Consider the following 21213-nt stretch of genomic DNA (forward strand, 5'->3'; position numbering starts at 1 on the left):
TGTGGACGGTCGGAGCATATACTGCGTTAGCTTAGCCGATCTCCATTCAGAAAACACGCATTTTAAAAGGTGTTTCTCTGCCGTCTGTCTGCAGACTCAAAGCATTAGTTCATGGTTCTTACTAACCGGTATCAGTGTGTTGTTCCTTCATCATTTAGAAACGTGTATTACAATTAAATCACGGTCAAATATGTTCATCTTGTCGTAGTTGTAGCCCCCTTGCCAGCGATTCTCTCCCTAGTTTAGCATGCTCAGCCCGACTCAGCCCGGTTGTTCCTGGCCCGAGAACCACGATTTGATGGGGCCAGAAAAACTGAATTAGGACCCGCTAGCCGGTACTTGGCCAAGTGGAAACGCAACCAAAAACGGCCCCGCACGGCTCGGCACGCTTAAAGCGAGCGACCCGCTGCAGTGGAAACGCGTCATTACAAAGCCCTCAACAACCTTGCCCCCCCCCCCTACCTCTGTGACCTCAAAAAAGCCTCAAAACTCACCTTTTCACTCTTGCCTTCAACTCCTAATCCACTAACCCCTCCCTCCTCTTCCACCTAGTTTAGCACTTTTGACTTTTGTTGTTATTTGTCTTCTTTACTTGCTTGCAAAGCGCTCTGAGCAGCAGGAACAGCACTCTATAAATGACATGCTTTAAAGCCAGCTGGTGATCTTGGACTGCGGAAGAGTTGGTAGAAATGTTGTTATTCAAGAGGTTTGACCAACAGTACACTTCTGTGTTGCAATACCAACAACTGCGCCAGTGGGCGTCTTTAACCCTCGTCACTGCTAACCCACTGTCACCTGAAGCTCAGCGCACAGCCTGAGAGGTTTCCCTGGTAACGCAGCGTCACTATCAGAGATTAGTCATCAGTCAAATATGTTTGGACTGGGCAGCTTTTAAAGCATTCCTGCTCAAAGTTAACAATCAAAAAGTCTCTGTAGTATTACTACAGAGTTCTGCTTATTCTCTCAACCTGTCCAGCTGAGAGCCCTGCTATGGTCATCTGAAGCTTTATCTTTCTACACTTTGTAATAAGGACAGAGGTAACACACGTTCTGCGCTCAACCCTCAGAGACAGGCTGTCTTTTCATTGGAAACTAAGGAGGAGGCAAACAAGAATACATTTCAGGCAGTTGCAGTCCTGCTGCAAGTTTCTCTATTTCAGTTCACTTGTATATGTTTCTGTTTTCTGATTTGACTTTGTCGACAAAACAAACGGTTTCCCAAAGAAGAACTCTCTCCTCTCGTTGCCCCAGTTACAGCACACCACGTCGGCCACACCCTTCAGAAGAGGCTCTTGTTTTAGCAAACACACAAATGTTTACCCCCTTTGTGCTGGGGTTCAGCGGGATTCCTCCGCCTCAGTGGCTGCTGTCAGCTCCTGAAAACAATCCCTTCTTTTGAACCTCCTTTTCATTGGAAGCTCACAGCGTGTACTCTGTTCTGTGAATATGTAATTAGGTATTTGTTTGTGTAGCTGCTCTCTGTGGCTGACCTCGAGTTGTGTTTACTCTGAATGCTTTCATTCTGTGTCTGTGATTGAAGGCAGTTCAGACCATAGATATATATAAGCACTAGATGGCTGAAGCCGGAGTCCCCAGCGTAGCTCACCGGCGGCCATCTTGCCACAGTCAACAGCTACAGCTAACTCGCTGAAATCTTGACTGATTTACAAACGGTTTGGTTTATTATAAACGTTATTAGCATGGCTATGATACAAGAGACAACAAGACATGTTGAAAAAAAAGAGTTAATGATTATAAGTATGCAGTATCATAACTACATCTTTGATGTTTATAACAAACCAAACCGTTTGAAAATTGAGCAATCTACGGTTATTTCAATAGAGCACCAGAGACATAGGCTGCAGTCGAATAGTCCAAAGATCAGCTCCTAAGTTCTAACCCTATCTCCTATTCCTTGACCTCTGAGTGAAAGGTCACGGGGTTAAGGGATAGTGGATAGGAGAATTCAAAAGGACTTAGGAGAAGAGACTGCGGTACTTTAGAGAAGCGACTGCACTTTCACTATCCGACGTGTTTCTGATGCGCCAGCGGACGTCCTGAATGTGCGTCTGCTGCTGTGGGGGAACCATGGAAACTACAGTTTTCTATCCAGCGGACTACAACATGGATGTTCAATAAGAACGAGGGACTTCTGTAAACTCATCTGGAGACTCTGCTCCGTGCTCTGATGCTGCTGCTTTGCTTTATGAACGTGGACAACAGAGAAACAGATTCTTCAGGACCAAAGCTGGAACTGAAATAAAAAGGAAAGTGAAACTTATGCTCGTCTCCCTCTCCCTCCGGTCCACATTAATACCAATGATCCCAATACGTATGATTGATGGAAAGATCTTAAATCAATACAGATGTATTTATTATGAACGTTAGTCCTTAACATCTATCTCTGTGTATATCACCATTCAGACATCTTTTAGAAGCTGAACAAACCCCACACAGCTCAGTAAAGACTGAGATGTTGACTTTATTTGATCATTTCAGTAAAAACTAACGTTCATATTTCTCTCTTTATTATAATACTGATGAACGTTCAGAACAAAGCACTTTGTAACTTACCACATACGTTTTAAAATGCTTAATAAGCACCGTAACTTTCATGATATCATTTCTCCGTCATAATCGGTAGTTTCCGACTGTTCCGAGTGACGGCAAATGCTGCGGCTGCAATGCATTGTGGGGCAGCACTTCCTCCTCTCCTTTCGGTGAGGGAGGTCCAGTGGTTCCTAAGCTAAAGGAGGTTAGAAAGGAAGTTTGAAACCTCCTTTCCTATCATCTAGAGCAGTGGTTCCCAGCCTGGAGATCACAGGTGGGGCGCCAGGCCTCAGATGATTTGAGGCCAAATATCATATTTAGACTTTTTTAAATTTTAAAATTTAATTTAATTTATTTTTTTACATATAATTGTAACGCAATACATGATTGTCACTAAAAGCCTTGTCTCTACATTACAATAAAATATAGAAAGTAATTGATTAATTAATTTGAATAACAATTCAAGTTAGTATTAAAGGCATAAAAAGACAGAAATGTATAATTCTTTCTTTAATAAAAATGTTTCTTCTGCCCGTAAAGTGTCCTAACCGGGCTTGTCTGGATAAGCGCATTTTTAAAACATAGTCGTTGTCCATGCCGGCTTCAGTTGGATTATTTGTCAGTTGCTCCGATCATATTGGTCTCCTCCATTTTGTAGATATTTACGACTTTTGAATCCACATAAACACATCGGCAAAATTCAGCTTCCTTTGAGCGTGTGTTTTAAACAGTTTAATCCCTTTGTGAATTGTTTCCACTTCCGCGCCGTCCTTTCATTTCTTCATGCAGCGGGAATCCAGATGAATTAATCCTGAGTCCAATAACCATCAAAGTCGCTCCAATAGAGCTCCTTGATTACGCTTTCATCGTCCTTTAACAACATACTTCACATTCATCCAGTTTGTGACAGTAGTTGTAGCATTTTGAGACTTTTAAACTTTAATTACTGCTGTTGCTCCCCCCATCCCCCCTTGTGTGTGTGTGTGTGTGTGTGTGTGTGTGTGTGTGTGTGTGTGTGTGTGTGTGTGTGTGTGTGTGTGTGTGTGTGTGTGTGTGTGTGTGTGTGTGTGTGTGTGTGTGTGTGTGTGTGTGTGTGTGTGTGTGTGTGTGTGTGTGTGTGTGTGTGTGTGTGTGTGGGGGGGGGGGGAAAGGTTGGGAACCACTGATCTAGAGAATTGGAACGGCACTTATCATGGCTGCCACTGAGGGACTTCCGGGTCATTTCACTCCGTTAGGAAGGTTCCTAAGCTAAATGGACTATTCGACTTCAGCCCTGATGTTATGAATGAGAGAGCTGCCTGTGGCAAGATGGCCGCCATGTGGCAACGTCGGTCTCCATTGGCCAGCAGCGCGGGTGAGTCCTCAAGTGTTTATATATCTCTATGGTTCAGACACCAAATATCTGAAAAGGCTTCATATTTTTTTATTTTTTTATTTATTCATTTATTGAACAGGGACAGTGCACATTAATGAACATTTCTGTAAACGTGCCAGAGTTAGCCAAGAGGCTATTTTTCATCTGTAGTCCCTGGACAGATTTTAAAAGTCAACCTAAAACACATTTCATTAAAGTAAATAAATACATTTAAAACAAGCAACAGTCATTACTGGGATACTTAAATAAAACAATTTAAAATACAGAACATTAAAACAAATAAAACAAGGGAACATGTTAAAACACAGGCGGTGGGTTGTAGGGAGCAGGAGATCGGGTCAGCGCTGGCAGAGCTGATTCCTCACGAACCAGGTTTAGAGCTTTGATTTAATTAAACTGAACATAGTCTGGTCTCTGATTGGAGCTGGGATCGAGTTCCATCGCTGAGCAGCTTGAACAGAACATGAAGACTGACTGAAAGAACTTTTTCTGAGTGGAATAATGCAATCTCCTCTTGCTGCACCTCTTGCTACCCTCGTTGCAGTTGTGCGTATGTTAATAAACTGTCTAAGAGGAGGTGAGGTAAGGCCGTTGTGTTTAATGAGGTTTTCCCAGCTTAGCAAGTTGTATTTTTGGAGTATCGGGCAGTGATGCGAAAACACAGATTTTTTGTCCAGTATCTTGAGTGTTTGTTTGCACGATGACTCCAGTGGTTCTAATGTTGTTGTTCTGGCATGTGACCAGGTAGTTAAACAGTAGGTGACGTGTGAGAGAACCATAGAGTGTGTGTACTTCAGAGATGCCTCAATTGACATGTAATCTCTGGTGAACCTAAAATTCGACAGACTGAATTTGACCCTATTACATATTTTTTTAACCTGTGCCTTGAAATTGAGTGTTGAATCAATCATGACTCCAAGGTATTTGTATTGTGATAGTAGGGGTGTAACGGTATCCGTATTCGTCCCGAACCGTCACGGTTCGGGACGTCACGGTTCGGTTCATGCAGTCACACGCAGTGGTGACTGGTCATTAGGGGCAGCCCCACCTAGTGTCAGCAGAAAGTATTACAAATAATGATTACAAAAAAATGCAATTTTTTTTAAATGAAAAAAATTAATATAAAATATATTTTAAGATCATGTTTAATCATCTGATTCGTCTCATTGCTGTTTTAGTCTGGGCTCTTCTAATTAGTGTCTATAGTGTGTGCCTATTGAGCTGTTTAGAGCCATGTGGGACAACACCCGATCCTGCCCCTCCCTCTCTCTGTCTCAGTGAACGGTGACTGCAAAAACTACACTGCGCATGCTCAGAGTATTTTCCTATTTAATGTGTGTGGCAAAAAATAATGACCATAGGGGCATAGAGCTGCCATCCCCACAATACGTCATCTCACATCACTCAGAGCTGATTGGCTGTAAGTACGTGTGCCGCGAAAAGTGTGGTGTGTGAAGAGGAGACGAGAGAGCTGCAGTGAGGCGTCCTAAAACCAGGAAGTAAGCTGCACATGGCTTCCCTCCACAAAAAAGCAACGAGATTTCTCCATAGGATTTTAGAAAATAGCTCCAAATAAAGTCTGTGGGAAACGTAGCTGTTAGATAAATGCACGTTTTGTTCAGCCGGATAATATCCACATGTCTACCCTACTTTTATCATTTTCCAATCATAAATCTATTGATTCGATTAGATTTATGATAGACTTTTGAAACTACAAGAAGATAAGGAGGACTTTTACAAAAAAGTAATAGATGTTTGTCCAGAAGGATAGGCCAATGGACTTCATCTTCAAGTCAAGGTAAGACTGCAATTGTATTGAAGATGGGATCTTACTAAGAGAGAACAATTCAATATTTAAATGATAAAATTACATTTTCTGTTTAAAATGAATCGAAGCATCAGACTAAAAAAGCTTTTGAGGGGGGTCACTTGGACGAGACCAAGGTGGCAGCTGGGAGGCTCCCGACAACCACACATCATTTAATACAAAATCCCTCACGACACGGCAAAATATTTTAACACAATATCAGCTTTGATATGTCAAACCCTCCTGCGACCAAGGCTTGCGATATTTTCACTCGAGGACGAAGTCGCCAAGTCCACGGAGCGACTCAGAAGATAGCAACATGGCTAATATAGCGGACGTTTTGAGCCAGTTGAAATCACTGCGAGCGGACTTCGGAACAAAGTTGGACAACATTGACACACGTCTGACTGTGGTGGCGACCTCAATGGCTGCATTGGAGATTAAAGTAACAGAATTAAAACGGGATGTTTCTTCCAATTCAACCCTTATTAACGAGGCCGAAGGCCGCATACACCACGCAGAGAAGACGCTTGAAAAAAACGGAAGCCGCACTTGACTCCGTTAACAATCGTATCGCTTGCCTTGAGTCAAAGACAGACGACCTGGAGAACCGGGCAGAAGAAAGAATCTACGGCTGGTATACGAGAAAGAGCCGAGGGCCAACAAACACTCCTCAACTTCGTTAACGACATGCTGACACGATGTCTGGAGCTGACACCTGACAGGGCTCTCACTCTGGAGCGGGTTCATCGCACGCTACACAGAGCGGTCATCGTCCGCCTCTTAAAGTTTCAGGAGAAGGAGTCCTCTCTCTCCTTCTTAAGAGAAACCCATTGAAATATCATTCTGTTCGAGACCTATATAATAAGGATGGCATTGTGTTCATATGTTTCATTAGACCAGCAGACATTGTTTTGATATGTTTAGATGTGTGTTATGTCCTGAAGGGATATATTACTTGACAAGGTTTAATGTGTGGTTGTTGGGCACCGATTTGTAGTTTAGTTTTGTGAGCTTGGGTCGAGTTACACTGACTGGTTGCTCCTCGCATATTGTGGATATGTCCCTCAATGTTTCTACACAAGGGGTGGGGTATGCATTTCAGCTGGGCAGATGCTAGGGTTAGGGTGTGCCTGTTCTGGGGTGTGTGTGTGTGTGTGTGTGTGTGTGTGTGTGTGTGTGTGTGTGTGTGTGTGTGTGTGTGTGTGTGTGTGTGTGTGTGTGTGTGTGTGTGTGCGTGCGTGGGTGGGTGGGTGCGTGCGTGCGTGCGTGGGTGCGTGTGTGCGTGCGTGCGTGGGTGCGTGTGTGCGTGCGTGCGTGGGTGCGTGCGTGGGTGCGTGCGTGCGTGCGTGTGTGTCAGGGCAGTAGTTTGGATATTAAAAGCTGGAATGTCCGGGCGATGAGAACATTGGCTGAATTGAAGCGAGTTTTAAACAGGAGACACATGTACTCGCTGCAGATGTTCACTATTTGTTAGAACGGGTTACAAAAATACTGGACTCAAATGTAACGACTCATATTTTAATGAGGAAAATAAAACAAAGTATTCACAAAATAATCCCTCTTGCGAGGACAAAACAAAACTCGGATATCAAACAAACAAAACTCTGGACATATGAAGCACACTGAGACGAACTGGCACAAGACAAAGGGAGACGAGGACTATTTAAACGTGAGGGAACAGGTGGAAACAATCAGGGGCGGAGCAGACGCTGACGATGGCGGGAAAACACCCAAAGTGAGGAAGTAACCAGGTCTGAAAAGGAAGACAAGAGGTAAGTACAAAATAAAACGGGAAATGGGAAAACGAGACATGACATGAAACACGGGGCTTGACTAGAGATGACAGACGTAAAATAGACAGTCAAGACGTGAAGTAACATGAAAACCTGAGTCGACATAGAAACCTGAGGAGACTTGGAATGACAGACATAAAACAAACACAACTACCACAATTGACGAGACACCACACTATTTGAGCAAAAGGTGGCCAGGCCAAGTGTGTTATTCTTCCCATAGTACTTACGCACGAGGTGTGGCTCCTTGTACACAAATCGATACCATTTCAACTTATAAAAACTATCCAAGACCCACATGGAAGGTATATTATTGTCCAAGGCAATATTTTGCAATAAGTGTCTATGTCCCGAATGAGGATAACCCCTCGATAAGTGTCTGCTTTGGAGGGACTTCATATTATAGGAGGAGACTTGAAGTGTGCTCTTGATCCACTCCTGGAGGTTGATATGACTCGTGTGCAAAACACTGCTTGGATATATGAAGGATGTCAGGGTCAGTGAAGTTTGGAGGAACTTCGGATAAGAGGGAGTTTTCTTGCTATTCAAGCTCATATAAAACTCATTCACGCTTTGATTATTTTTAGATTTCTGTGGAGCTTCTGTCCAAGGTCAAAAGTTGTGGTTACAGTAGTATTGTAATAAGTGACCACGCAACAGTGTTTATGGAGATCGATGGGCTTTAGGTTGAACGTCACGCTGGTTACACACTGATCTACTTCAAGACCCAGACTTTGTTACATCGGTGGAAAGTTGCATTGACAATTATTTTGAAGTAAATACAGATGAAACTTCAGCCCGCATTAGATGGGAAGCATTTCAAGCTTATATAAGAGGAGAAACGATCAGTTTTACACATTCTAAAACTAAGCAGCATAATCAAGAATTACAAACATTAGAAAGCAGAGACTGAAATGTACCGTCACAACGACCCTGAACGATGACGTGATCTATCCGTCACGAGAGCTACGATAAGTTGACAAGTGACAGAGTGGCTAAAAGCCTGGACCACACAATCGTACTAGGATCAAGGGAAGCAGCGGGTAAACTCCTGGCCTGGAGAGTACAGAAAATGCAGAAAGAACGATCAATGGTATAAAATCAGTATCTGTAACTTAACTGTAGACCCAGAAGAGATCAGTAATCATGTTAGAGACTTTTATAAATCAGAAGACACAGAAACCAGGGAAGCTCAGAGCAATCTCCTTGACTACGGTTTCATACTCTGTCAGATGATGACACGGCAAAACTAGATAGTCCATTGACAATATCGGACCTTTGTGAAGCTATAGGGAATATCAACAGCGGTAAAGGGTTAGTAGGTAACCCCGTTCTGAAGCACTTCCAAGATGCGGGTTTGGTGAAACCGTTCTGAAATGGATTCAACTGCTATTCACAAACCCAACCGTTGAGATCCAACAACACTATCTCGGCCCCCTTTCATTTAGAGCGATCTATCCGACAGGGTTGCCCTCTGTCTCCACTGCTCTTTACATTATCAATCGAACCTTTAGCTATGGCCGTTAAGGCCCTGACACACCTACCCGATGTTGGGAGTCAGAGGCCGTCAGAGGCAGTCGGGCATTCGCGGCGCCCTACTCAGATTGGTGTGTCCCGCACGTCCCGCACCGTCGTTGCTTTACGGCACATGTTCACACACGGCCGATTCAACTTTTTCAACTTCCTGTCATTTGTCAGAATTCTGACATAGATATATTCTGACTGTTTTCTCTGTTCCAAACTCAATGTCTTCTTAATTCAACATAAATATTTAGCCATTCAGAGAAATTAATATTATAAAAAATCAAAACTTGTCATAATAAATTCATAAAGTATTGTGTATTCAGTTTCAGACCTGAGTAACGCATTAATAACTATTCAACGCCATGATTGTGATGTTTTACTTGATGACCAGTTTATAGATATTTAGTTGAACGGTAAAACACTGGAACCAACATTTTTTGCAGTGTTCTTTTTCCCAGTAATGTATAAATACACCCATTTCCTCCTCACTACTAATGCATAGATCTGCAAGTGGTTAACAATGTGTCGAAGTCTATTTTTCGAGGTTGCATTTGCTTTAGTTTTGGTCAATGCTCGTGCAAAACTTGATAATCTGTTGTTCTTCTGATGCCAAACCTTCGTAGTCATCTTTTTACAATAATTCACCCAATGTGAACCGTCCCCATTCTCAAAGCAGCTCCACATCAGGAGGATTGAGAACAGCAGGTGTAATTAATAACACAATGGCTGCATGTTGGTTCAGGTGGTCAGCATCAGTAATGTAATGAGTTACACCTGTGCTGCTCATTAAATGAATTATTCTCCGTCTTCTTTAACTTTGAAAAGCTCCAGTGGGTTATTTTAGAGCAGACATACCTGAACGGTGAGGTCACTCCTGGATGGTCTCCATGGAAACTGATCAGTAACTCAACGCTGCACATTTAGTTTCAATTACCTTCACAAGGTTTTACATATTTACCAAAAGCTGCTAGTTAGATTTATTCCAACTCGTTTTGGAATATTGCTTTTATTAGCGCTGGGTAATTATTAAAACATCAAGTCACGGAGAAAACAGACATCAGCAGGGACTCAAAGCAGAGGAAAGAAAACCCAAACCCGAGGACAAACAACGCGTTTCCATGACTTTAATATATCTTCTTAATGGCCCTTCCTACATCCAGGACATGGTTAAACCGTGCACCCCAGCACGTGCACTCCGCTCTGCATCAGCCAGACGACTCGCTGCACCCTCGCTGCGAGGGGGACCCAAGTTCCATCAGCAGGAACACGTGGGTTTGCTGTCCTGGCTCCAAGATGGTGGAACGAGCTCCCACTGACATCAGGACAGCAGAAAGCTCACACACCTTCCAGACTGAAGCTCATCTCCTTCGACTCCACCTCGAGGATAGAACTGCTAACAAAGCACTTATATACTAACAAAGGACTGGCTCCTCTAAAGCCAGTTGAGGAGCACTTGAAATGCTTGGCTCTATGAAACCTGATGTACTTTATGATTCTGTTTTCTTCAAGGTTGTGTCTTCCTGGTCGAACGCACTTATTGTGAGTCGCTTTGGATAAAAGCGTCAGCTAAATGCAATGTAATGTAATGTAATAGAGCGGTGCAGTGACGAGTCCTAAAACCAGGAAGTGAGTCAGCATGTCTCCACTTCCTGTCCCCTGGTCTCAGAGCCAATGGGATCTCTCCGTAGGATGTAGGAAACTATCTGAACTAAGGTCTGAGGTTGAGACGCGTTGAAGAGACGGATCACGTTTTGTTCCACGACATTAAACCATCAGCAGTGACCCCACTGTGATCTCTGAAGAGGTGACGTGTCTGAGAAACGATGGTTGTTACCGAGCGGCTGAACAGGACTACAGAAGTCGTGGAGGCCGTTGTACGTCATTACGCCGAACACGTGAACACTCCTCTGAGTTAGTTTCTGTTCTGCTTGAAAGCCAGTCCCTGCCTCCTGCAGAGTGTTCAGACAAACGCTTCAACTCGTTCCATCTAAGATAAGATAAGATAAGATAAGATGAACCTTTATTAATCCCCGAGGGGAAATTCAGAATCTAGAATCTGTGTTTGAATCTGGATCTGAAGTCGGCGTGACGTTGAAGTCGTGCTGCTGGACTCGCTGGAGCTCCTTTATAGCATCACGTTAGCATGTAGCTTCTGGACATTAGAGTTATGATTCAACATTATAAAAGAAGACATGTGGAGATGATCCGGCTGAACAAAACGAGCATTTATCAAACAGGTTCCTTTTCCACAGTCCTTATTTCTAGCTCTTTTCCTAAATCCTCTGGAGAGGTCCCATTGGCTCTGAGACCAGGGAACAGGAAGTGGAGAGATCCCATTGGCTCTGAGACCAGGGAACAGGAAGTGGAGAGATCCCATTGGCTCTGAGACCAGGGAACAGGAAGTGGAGCGATCCCATTGGCTCTGAGACCAGGGAACAGGAAGTGGAGAGATCCCATTGGCTCTGAGACCAGGGAACAGGAAGTGGAGAGATCCCATTGGCTCCGAGACCAGGGAACAGGAAGTGGAGAGGTCCCATTGGCTCCGAGACCAGGGAACAGGAAGTGGAGAGGTCCCATTGGCTCCGAGACCAGGGAACAGGAAGTGGAGAGATCCCATTGGCTCCGAGACCAGGGAACAGGAAGTGGAGAGGTCCCATTGGCTCCGAGACCAGGGAACAGGAAGTGGAGAGATCCCATTGGCTCCGAGACCAGGGAACAGGAAGTGGAGAGGTCCCATTGGCTCCGAGACCAGGGAACAGGAAGTGGAGAGGTCCCATTGGCTCCGAGACCAGGGAACAGGAAGTGGAGAGATCCCATTGGCTCCGAGACCAGGGAACAGGAAGTGGAGCGATCCCATTGGCTCTGAGACCAGGGAACAGGAAGTGGAGAGATCCCATTGGCTCCGAGACCAGGGAACAGGAAGTGGAGAGGTCCCATTGGCTCCGAGACCAGGGAACAGGAAGTGGAGAGGTCCCATTGGCTCCGAGACCAGGGAACAGGAAGTGGAGAGATCCCATTGGCTCCGAGACCAGGGAACAGGAAGTGGAGAGGTCCCATTGGCTCTGAGACCAGGGAACAGGAAGTGGAGAGATCCCATTGGCTCCGAGACCAGGGAACAGGAAGTGGAGAGGTCCCATTGGCTCCGAGACCAGGGAACAGGAAGTGGAGAGGTCCCATTGGCTCCGAGACCAGGGAACAGGAAGTGGAGAGATCCCATTGGCTCTGAGACCAGGGAACAGGAAGTGGAGAGGTCCCATTGGCTCATTGGATCACATCTAGAGTCTGTCTGTCTGTCTGTCTGCCCGCCCGCCCGTCCGTCCGTTATGGTGGTCATGTTTGACCGGGAACACCATGGTTGTTACAAAGTTGACTAAATCATCCAGAATGTAATGAAAGTGGTGATCAGCCATTTCATATGTTCAAATGTCTCCTGTGAAGGATATCATGAAGCCTGAATGCAATCGAATGTAACACAAAAAAGTTATGATTGATGAAAGTAGTAAATCTGAAACTCAACTGCGATAAATCTGAAATAATAATCATTGGACAAAACAAGCTCAGCACACCTATCCATAAGTTCGCCCTCAACATAGACGGCTTCCCCGTTCCAACCTCCCCTCACATCCGGAACGAGGCATCCTATCTGACCGAACCCTCTCCTACAACAAATACATCAAACAGATCACAAAGACAGCCTTCTTCCACCTCACAAACATCGCCCGTCTACGTCCATCCCTCTCTCCCACTGCTGCCGAAACCCTCATCCACGCCTTCATCACCTCCCGTCTGGACTATGCAACGGCCTCCTCTACGGTTCACCTGCAAAAACCCTCAAAAAACTTCAATACATCCAGAACTCCGCCGCCCGTCTACTCACCCTCACCCGAATCCGTGACCACATCACGCCCATGCTCATCGAGCTCCACTGGCTCCCCATCCCCAGAGAACCCAGTACAAGATCCTCCTGATGACAAAGCCCTCCATAACCTCCCCATCCTACCTGACTGACCTCCTCCACAGACACCCCCCCCCCCCCACCCGGACCAACCTCAAGTCCTGGGGCGGCAGAGCCTTCTCCGTTGCTGCCCCCACCCTCTGGAGCTCACTACCCCAACCCATCAGAGACTCCTCCCCCCTCACCGCATTCCAAACACCACTCAAAACCCACCCAACACTGCATTCAACCACTGACCCCCCCCCTCCCCCCCTATGTTCTGTTCTGTTTATCTCTTTGTGTATTTCTTTATCTATTTTATTTATATATGTTTTTGTTTTCTCCTCTTAAATCTCTGTCTAAGCGTCTTTGAGTTTCATGCAAAGCGCTATAAAAGTCCCATGTGTTATTATTATTAAATCGGTCAGATGACCCGAAGACAACAGGAAGGTTAAACGGTCCCTATTCTCGTTATGTGGTGTAGTGCATGTCAATGGTCTGCAAAGGCTAAAACATCAACACTAAATAAATATCCTTAAGGCGAGAGGCGACAGGAAAACACTGGTTTCACGACTAGAGGAAATAGAACATCCACAATACACACTTCCATTGAAATCGCTTGGTGTATTTATCTCCCCTAAGTCAGCGTCACATAATGCCTCATATTTAAAACAACGTGAAAGTGTTACAAACTGTAAGTAAGGACATTGGAAGTTAAAGAGGCCCGATTCTGCTCCCTGTGGTGCTCCTTCTCCTGTGGTATAAAGGTGTTAGTGCATGTCAATGGTCTGCAAAGGCTCAAATCCAGAGGGAGTTTCTCTTTTCAGAATATGTTATAGTCTTTTACTTGAAATGTGTTATTTTGTGCCATTAACGGAAAAATACAGAAACTGACCTCCATCCATAAACCCACATAACGTCACACAGTAATCATGTTGTGGTGTGTGTGTGTGTGTGTGTGTGTGTGTGTGTGTGTGTGTGTAATGAGGTATTGAGAGACTCAGTGCTGTGTAATCAGCTTCTGTTGTTACTGGAAATCCGCTGTGTGTGTTTCTGTTTGCTCTGTGACGACATCCAGCACGGCCTGCAATGCGGCCACATTCCTCAAATCCACAAGGAGGGAAATCAAGAACATGTTCATTACTGCTGCACAATCACACAAGCACACAACACAAGCGCACAACACAAGGACACACAATCAGTTGGATTCAACATTTACATCGTTTTAATACTGCTCTTTTCTCTCAGCATTGCCCTGTTTGACAAACACAAGAATACAAAGACGAGTTTCCCTCAGTGACAGGGAAGGGTCAGCTGAACATATGTCAGACATTTCCTGTTCCTCTAAATGGCCAAAGCAACACAGAGCCTTCCAGATGATACGTGCCGAGGGAGAGACGATAGACTGTCTGTGTGTGTGTTGGACAGAAAGAGAGACGGAGAAGAAGAATGAGGAGTTGATGTTGGACAGGGCTGGAGTGTCACACACACACACACACACACACTTTACTTTAGTCAAATTTAGACTTTGAATAAATTACATTTTATATTTCTTCATTTTTTTGTTTGTAATGTCATATCAAAGTCTTGAGAGGTGAAATAAAGGCCCTTTTGTTCAGCATGTAACATGACACGACTAGATGGCAGTGATGTTGCGAAGGCACGTCTCGGTAAACCTGTTGTTCTCTAGCGAAGAGTACGGTGGCCGACAGCTGCTAACCTGGTATTTCAGATATACTGACCAACACTTACAGCTATGAGACGACCGACTCTGCTGTGTGCGCCACTCTTTAGTGTCCCCTGGTCTCCCAGCTGTGTGCGCCACTCTTTAGTGTCCCCTGGTCTCCCAGCTGTGTGCGCCACTCTTTAGTGTCCCCTGGTCTCCCAGCTGTGTGTGTCACTCTTTAGTGTCCCCTGGTCTCCCAGCTGTGTGTGTCACTCTTTAGTGTCCCCTGGTCTCCCAGCTGTGTGCGCCACTCTTTAGTGTCCCCTGGTCTCCCAGCTGTGTGCGCCACTCTTTAGTGTCCCCTGGTCTCCCAGCTGTGTGCATCACTCTTTAGTGTCCCCTGGTCTCCCAGCTGTGTGCGCCACTCTTTAGTGTCCCCTGGTCTCCAGCTGTGTGCGTCACTCTTTAGTGTCCCCTGGTCTCCCAGCTGTGTGTGTCACTCTTTAGTGTCCCCTGGTCTCCCAGCTGTGTGCATCACTCTTTAGTGTCCCCTGGTCTCCCAGCTGTGTGTGTCACTCTTTAGTGTCCCCTGGTCTCCCAGCTGTGTGCATCACTCTTTAGTGTCCCCTGGTCTCCCAGCTGTGTGCGTCTCTCTTTAGTGTCCCCTGGTCTCCCAGCACTTTCTATATTTACATATTTTTGCATTGCATTTCTCCAATTGCAATGTTTTGGCCCGTTTTAACGGGTTAGCACCCGGCGACCATCGTACTATTGTTCTAGAAATAAACATCAGCATGTAATATGACACTCTGTAAACCTTTTTTTTGCAATTTAAGATTCTTTCTCTAAAGGACAAACTGAAACCTTGTGACGTCCCCAGAGAGGAGAGAGAGAGCAAATGAATCAGAACGGCACACTGAGCCTGTGCATTTCACAGTCTGGTTGGCTGTAAACAAGCAACAGTCCAAACACGAGGCAGTGCCGGGTAGGAGGCGGAGAGCGGTGTGTGGGAGCAGACGTCTCGATCATATCTCAGAACCACCCCAGGAAACTATCGCCTAACACTCAGTCACACTCGCAGCTCATTTCCTTCGAGCTCTTTGAATGTGCTTTCATCTCTCGGCGCGTGTCTGCAGCTTTCTAGGACTGGCTTCTGTGGTGGAAGGCCTTTGAACACACGTTTAGGATCAGAGGCTTTTCTTATGCAGCAGAGAAAATCAAAGTCACCGACTCGTGGCATTCACACTTCGTCGAACCTCATTCACCAACCTCTCTACATGATGGACAGATGACTTGTGTTCTGGTTTCATCTTTAAATGAATGTTTTTTAGTATATATTTCATAAATGTTAGTTTCTTTTAGTGCTTTTAGCTCAAAAAAAGGGTTTAGCTACATGTTTCCCTAGGATGCAAATACAAAATTAAAGAATCCATGATGACTGGCAGGCTATTCCAAGGCGAACAGTTCGTAATGTTTTAGCTCACAGCCATAGCAACACTGAACGGACATCGGCAGCAAAGACAGGATGGAAATACAAAAACAACAACACAGGGTATCACGGTATAAGCTACACAAAACGGTCACCGAGCGATGCAGGCACAGTCCTTCTTCAATGGCTCTGCATTCAGTCCATTTATCTTTCACAGCAAAGTCATCTCCCCAAAGAGAACATCTTCAAAACGTGTGGAGGGAATTATAGTCAATCCGAAGACACTGAATAATCCAATGTTGCGTGAATTATAGTTGTGTTTGATCTGAGAATGTCCACAGCTACACACAATCTTTAGACCGCTTTTCACAGCAACCTTTTTTGCATTATTGCATTTCTTTACCATCATCAGTCCTGTGGACACGACAAAGGAAAAGAAAGATTTCTTTTCAGTGCAAGTTCTTTTTTAACTCCCATGGAGCGGTTCGTGTTGGTCGAAGAACCGTTTTGTCCCGGGACGTGCGGTCTCTGCATCTCTGTCACTATTTAAACCACTGTCACTTCCGGCAGTTCTGCAGCCCGAACTCTTTTGGGCTTTGAGGCACTTTTCTCGCAAATCCAGCAAAAAGGATTACAGCTCCTTCACATAGTTTCTTTCATACAAGCAAAGAGAAAAATCCACTGGTTACAGTTGTGTCGATGCAAAAAGGCACAAGACCCTTCTAGTCAATTGCACTTAGTCGAATCACTTGGTTAGCTCTGCTCGGTGACTTTAAACTGCATCATAGTCCCAGTGTCTGCATTTTGTTGGATATTAGAAGTAGGATGGCTTTAATGACGCTATATTGTTATTCGATGGGCAGTGGCCTTGCATTAAGGGTACTTCAAAGTCCAAACCCCCATTTTGTTGCAAGGATGGCTGAGGAGTTTGACATCTGTCAATCTCAGTTTGTTTTTGGGGTAGTATACCATTTCCCCCATTCTCCAGGCAGGCCTTGGTCCCCTCTAGTTCCATTGGATCTGGATCTGCCGGGCCTAGCTCCAGCTCCATTCCCGCATTGGCCTGCCTCCTCTTTCGGACACAAATGATCGTCCCGGCCACCACGGCCAACCCGAGCACCAGCGCCAGTGCAGCAAAGGCGGGGATGAGGGTGTATGTCAGCGGGCTCTGGGTCTCCACCCTGGACTCTCTAGACATCCGCGGTATCCCTTCAGTACGAGCCTCCGTACATGACCCTGTTTCAACAGAGCTGTTGGTCCTGGAGCTGATTCTTTCCTCCAGGGGACTGGCACAGACCGAGTAGGTACAGTTGGGTAGCAAACCACGCAAAGTGTACTCCGGGTAGGATGCCGGTACACTCAGGATTATGGGGCGGCGGTCAGGCCCTGAGAGGTTACGGTAGGTCAGCCGGATTCCCCGGATGTCTGGCCGTGTCTGAATGAATCGGTGCAGGTCCAGAAGGATAGATGTGGAGGTGACGTGCCGTGAGCTGATAGCATCCAGTTCAACAGGAATCACAGGGGCGACTAACACAACCTCTGAAGGTTTCGGGGGCTCAGGAACCTCCTCCACATTTTCACAGTAGAGGCCAGATGTTCCCGACGGACACAAACAGCTGAGTTGACCTAACGGGTCAAAATTACAAGTGCCCCCATTGAGGCAGATGTTTGGTGGGCAGATGTGCTCCCCTACCTCCCGGTTGGTGGAGCTTGGAGAGACTGGAGGTTCTGGGGAATGGGGGCGGTCTGTTTTTGAGGAGATGGTGGCCTCACTGGGTGGAGGAGGGGGCGGTATGGCGTTGGTATGGATGGTCTCTGGAAATGTGGTGGACACCTGGGGAACAGGAGTACTTCCAATGGGGGAGTCAATCAGCACTGTTGTAGAAGGTGGACACCCAAAATCTTTGTGCTCCAGCGCTGAAAGCATCTTCCCGGCATTAACCAAAGGGAAGTGACATCTGGTTTCCTCAGGACGCCCAAGATTCACATTCTTCTCCTTGAGCCAGACGGGGAACCAAGCTAATGGACACAAGCAGTTAAACGGGTTCTCAGCCGCTGTCAGGTGCACCAGCCTGGGGAAGGTCTGGAAGAAACTCTGAGAAAATCCCTGGAGGTTAAGACCACTTAGATCCAGCTCTTGAAGTCCGATCAGCTTCTGGAAGTCCTCCACCCTCAGGTCACCCAATGGGTTGGCAGCCAGGCTGAGCTTGATCAGCCCCTTGAGGGAGTCCTGCTGCAGAGCCGGGGGCACCTCAGTTAACTGGTTTGTGGAGATGTCGAGCTCATGTAGGTTTCCCAGAGAGGCTATGAGATCCTCATCCAGAGAGGTGAGCCCAACAGAAGACACCTTAAGGGCCTCCAGGTGCGGGGTCTGCAGGTCTGAGTGTCCCAGGGTTGGGATGGTGTTGTGACTGAGGTCTAGCAGCAGAAGTTTGGGGAACTGAAGGGATGGCAGAGATGTGAGCTGGTTTCGTTGGAGCTTGAGTTCCAGCAGCATCTCTAAACCGTCAAAAGCCTCCGGATGGATGCTCTGAATGCGGTTGGCATGAAGATACAGTCTCTCCAGCTGGACCAAGCCAGAGAAACTGTCTTTGGAAATGTGTGTGATCTGGTTAGAGGACAGGTCTAAGTTCTTCAGCTTCAACAGCATCTCAAACACACCGTCTGGAATTTCCACCAGCTGATTCTGGCTCAGATCTAGAAGCTCCGTCTCCCCCAGGCCTTTGAAGTCATCTTGGGACAAAGAGTCGATGCCGTTCTGGAAGATGTATAGATTTGTGATGGAGGTGGGGACACGAGGCATGACGTTGGAGCGCCGTTGAATGCAGAAGATGGAGGCCTGGCCCTGGCAGGAACAGTCAACCGGGCATTCGTAGGATACCACCAGACCAGAGTGGAGGCAGAGGAGCAGGAAGTAAGGCAGCATGGTGACGGCAGGCCTCAAACTCTGAAAGACATGAAGGAGAGAAGACGGTTGAGGTTAATCACCATTCACAGCAGAGGCATAAAGGAAAGTAATGCATGAATGCTATTCTCTATAACATTACTAAAGAAGCTTCGTCTTCTGCACCGATTTAAAAACCATTAAATCCCAGGCTTCTGCGACAATGCAACATAACAGAAAAACAGAAACACATATAACGATGCATTAGACAGTGTGTGCTTTAGACACACACACACACACACACACACACACACACACACACACACACACACACACACACACACACACACACACACACACACACACACACACACACACACACACACACACACACACACACACACACACACACACACACACACACACACACACACACACACACACACACACACACACACACACACACACACACACACACACACACACACACACACACACACAGATGTTGTGTTGTTTAACCACAAGGTTGAGCCTGTTGGTTATTGTAATTGGGTTATTTTGATGGAAATGGTATTCTGAGAACCCAATCCGTGGGTTATTTCTGTTGGGAATGGAGTTATTAGCTGTTGGGTTGCGATTTCTATGAAGTTGTTGGTTTGTTTTGGAATACCCAACACATTGGGTTGACGTTCGGGCACATGCGCATTGCACAACCCGCAAAACCAAGCACCTCCCACTACTCTCCCGCTCCAACACGACAGTGATGGGCGGACGGTCCCACTGAAGGGAAGAGAGGAGACTCAAAGCAAGCTTTGTTACATGCATTACATACACATTGTTTTACCATGTAGTTGATATTATTATATAAAGCGTCATATTGTTAAGATGTAAGTTCGTGGAGCACTGTTGTGTACATTGCATCAAAGTAGCAAGCTAACACGTTAGCTGGCTAGCTATGTAGCAAACACACTATGTTGTTGTTACTCGAAATGACTCGAGAAATGTGTCATGTATTGTAGCTAGGAGGACAACGTTAGTTATCTCGTCAATTTGGCTTTTAATGCAATATCACACAAGTGAGTGTCATGGAGGGGAAAGCGCGGTGGTGAATCAGCTAGCCTCTGCATGCTAGCAGGCCTCAGCTAGCTAGCTCACCAGGCTTTCCACAGCACCCGTTTAACCGCCGACTAAAACGTTGGTAACGTTAACGTTAGGCCTAACCGTTATGTTAAAACATTGAGAAGACGTTTGGACTACTGAATCTTATTTCATGTTATTGTATGCTTGTTTCTTAATGGACTCTGTGTGGATGTTTCAGGTTGATACGAACAATCGATGGACGATTTGTGACCTCAAAGTTTGAGCTATCAGCTTCCAGGCTGATGGAAAGGTTCAGAGGTAAGCTAATGTATAAGTCATCTCCATGCCTTCATTGTAGGGTACTGTGTTATGGTTCAGCCCTGTCATCATTATGGGCCTGCTATATGCTCTGTGCTGAGGACATGAATGGGACTAGTTAGCCACTGCAGCTTGCTGTCAACGCCTCAGTTTTTAACACAAATATCTTTACTGTAGTTTACTTTCTACTACAGGGGTGGACAACGTTGATGATGGAGAGGGACACACTCTCTAGAGAGCCACATTGCATATATATACTGTAGCAAAAATAGCAGATCTGCAAGCTCAAAAGCATCGCAGTGCTTGTAGATCTGCTATTTTTGAATTGGAATTCTACAACCATTCGCAACCGAGTGTGAAGCGGCTGGGAGGAGGATCAGCACCTCCAGATCTGAGGCCATGGTTCTCAGCAGGAAACCGATGGACTGTCCACTCCAAGTAGGGAATGAGTCCTTACCCCAAGTGAAGGAGTTCAAGTATCTCAGGGTCTTGTTCTCGAGTGAGGGAACAATGGAGCAGCGGGAGCGGTATTGCAGTCGCTTTACCGCACCGTTGTGACGAAAAGGGAGCTGAGCCAGAAGGCAAAGCTCTCTGTCTACCGGGCCATTTCCATCCTACCCTCACCTGTGGTCATGAAGGATGGGTCATGACCGAAAGAACCAGATCGCGGATACAAGCGGCCGAGATGGATTCTCTCCGCAGGGCGGCTGGCGTCTCCCTTAGGGATAAGGTGAGAAGTTCGGTCATCAGGGAGGGACTCGGAGTTGAGCCGCTCCTCCTTCGTGTCGAAAGGAGCCAGTTGAGGTGGTTCGGGCACCTAGTTAGGATGCCACCTGGGCGCCTCCCTAGG

At 46.0% G+C, this 21213-nt stretch overlaps 1 protein-coding gene across 1 annotated transcript in view; it reads right to left on the reverse strand.

Annotated features, from left to right (window-relative positions):
* Positions 1–14193: 14193 nt before the first annotated feature.
* The window catches only part of LOC117444217 (vasorin-like), a 38799-nt gene continuing 31779 nt past the window's right edge, over positions 14194–21213 (reverse strand). Inside the window, exon 2 of the mRNA XM_034079870.2 lies at positions 14194–19028. Coding sequence (XP_033935761.1) covers positions 16896–19007 — 2112 coding nt within the window. The 5' untranslated portion in view covers positions 19008–19028 and the 3' untranslated portion in view covers positions 14194–16895. The remainder of the gene's footprint in view (positions 19029–21213) is intronic.

The sequence above is a fragment of the Pseudochaenichthys georgianus genome, unplaced genomic scaffold, assembly GCF_902827115.2.
Source record: "Pseudochaenichthys georgianus unplaced genomic scaffold, fPseGeo1.2 scaffold_753_arrow_ctg1, whole genome shotgun sequence".
Classification (NCBI taxonomy): Eukaryota; Metazoa; Chordata; class Actinopteri; order Perciformes; family Channichthyidae; genus Pseudochaenichthys; species Pseudochaenichthys georgianus.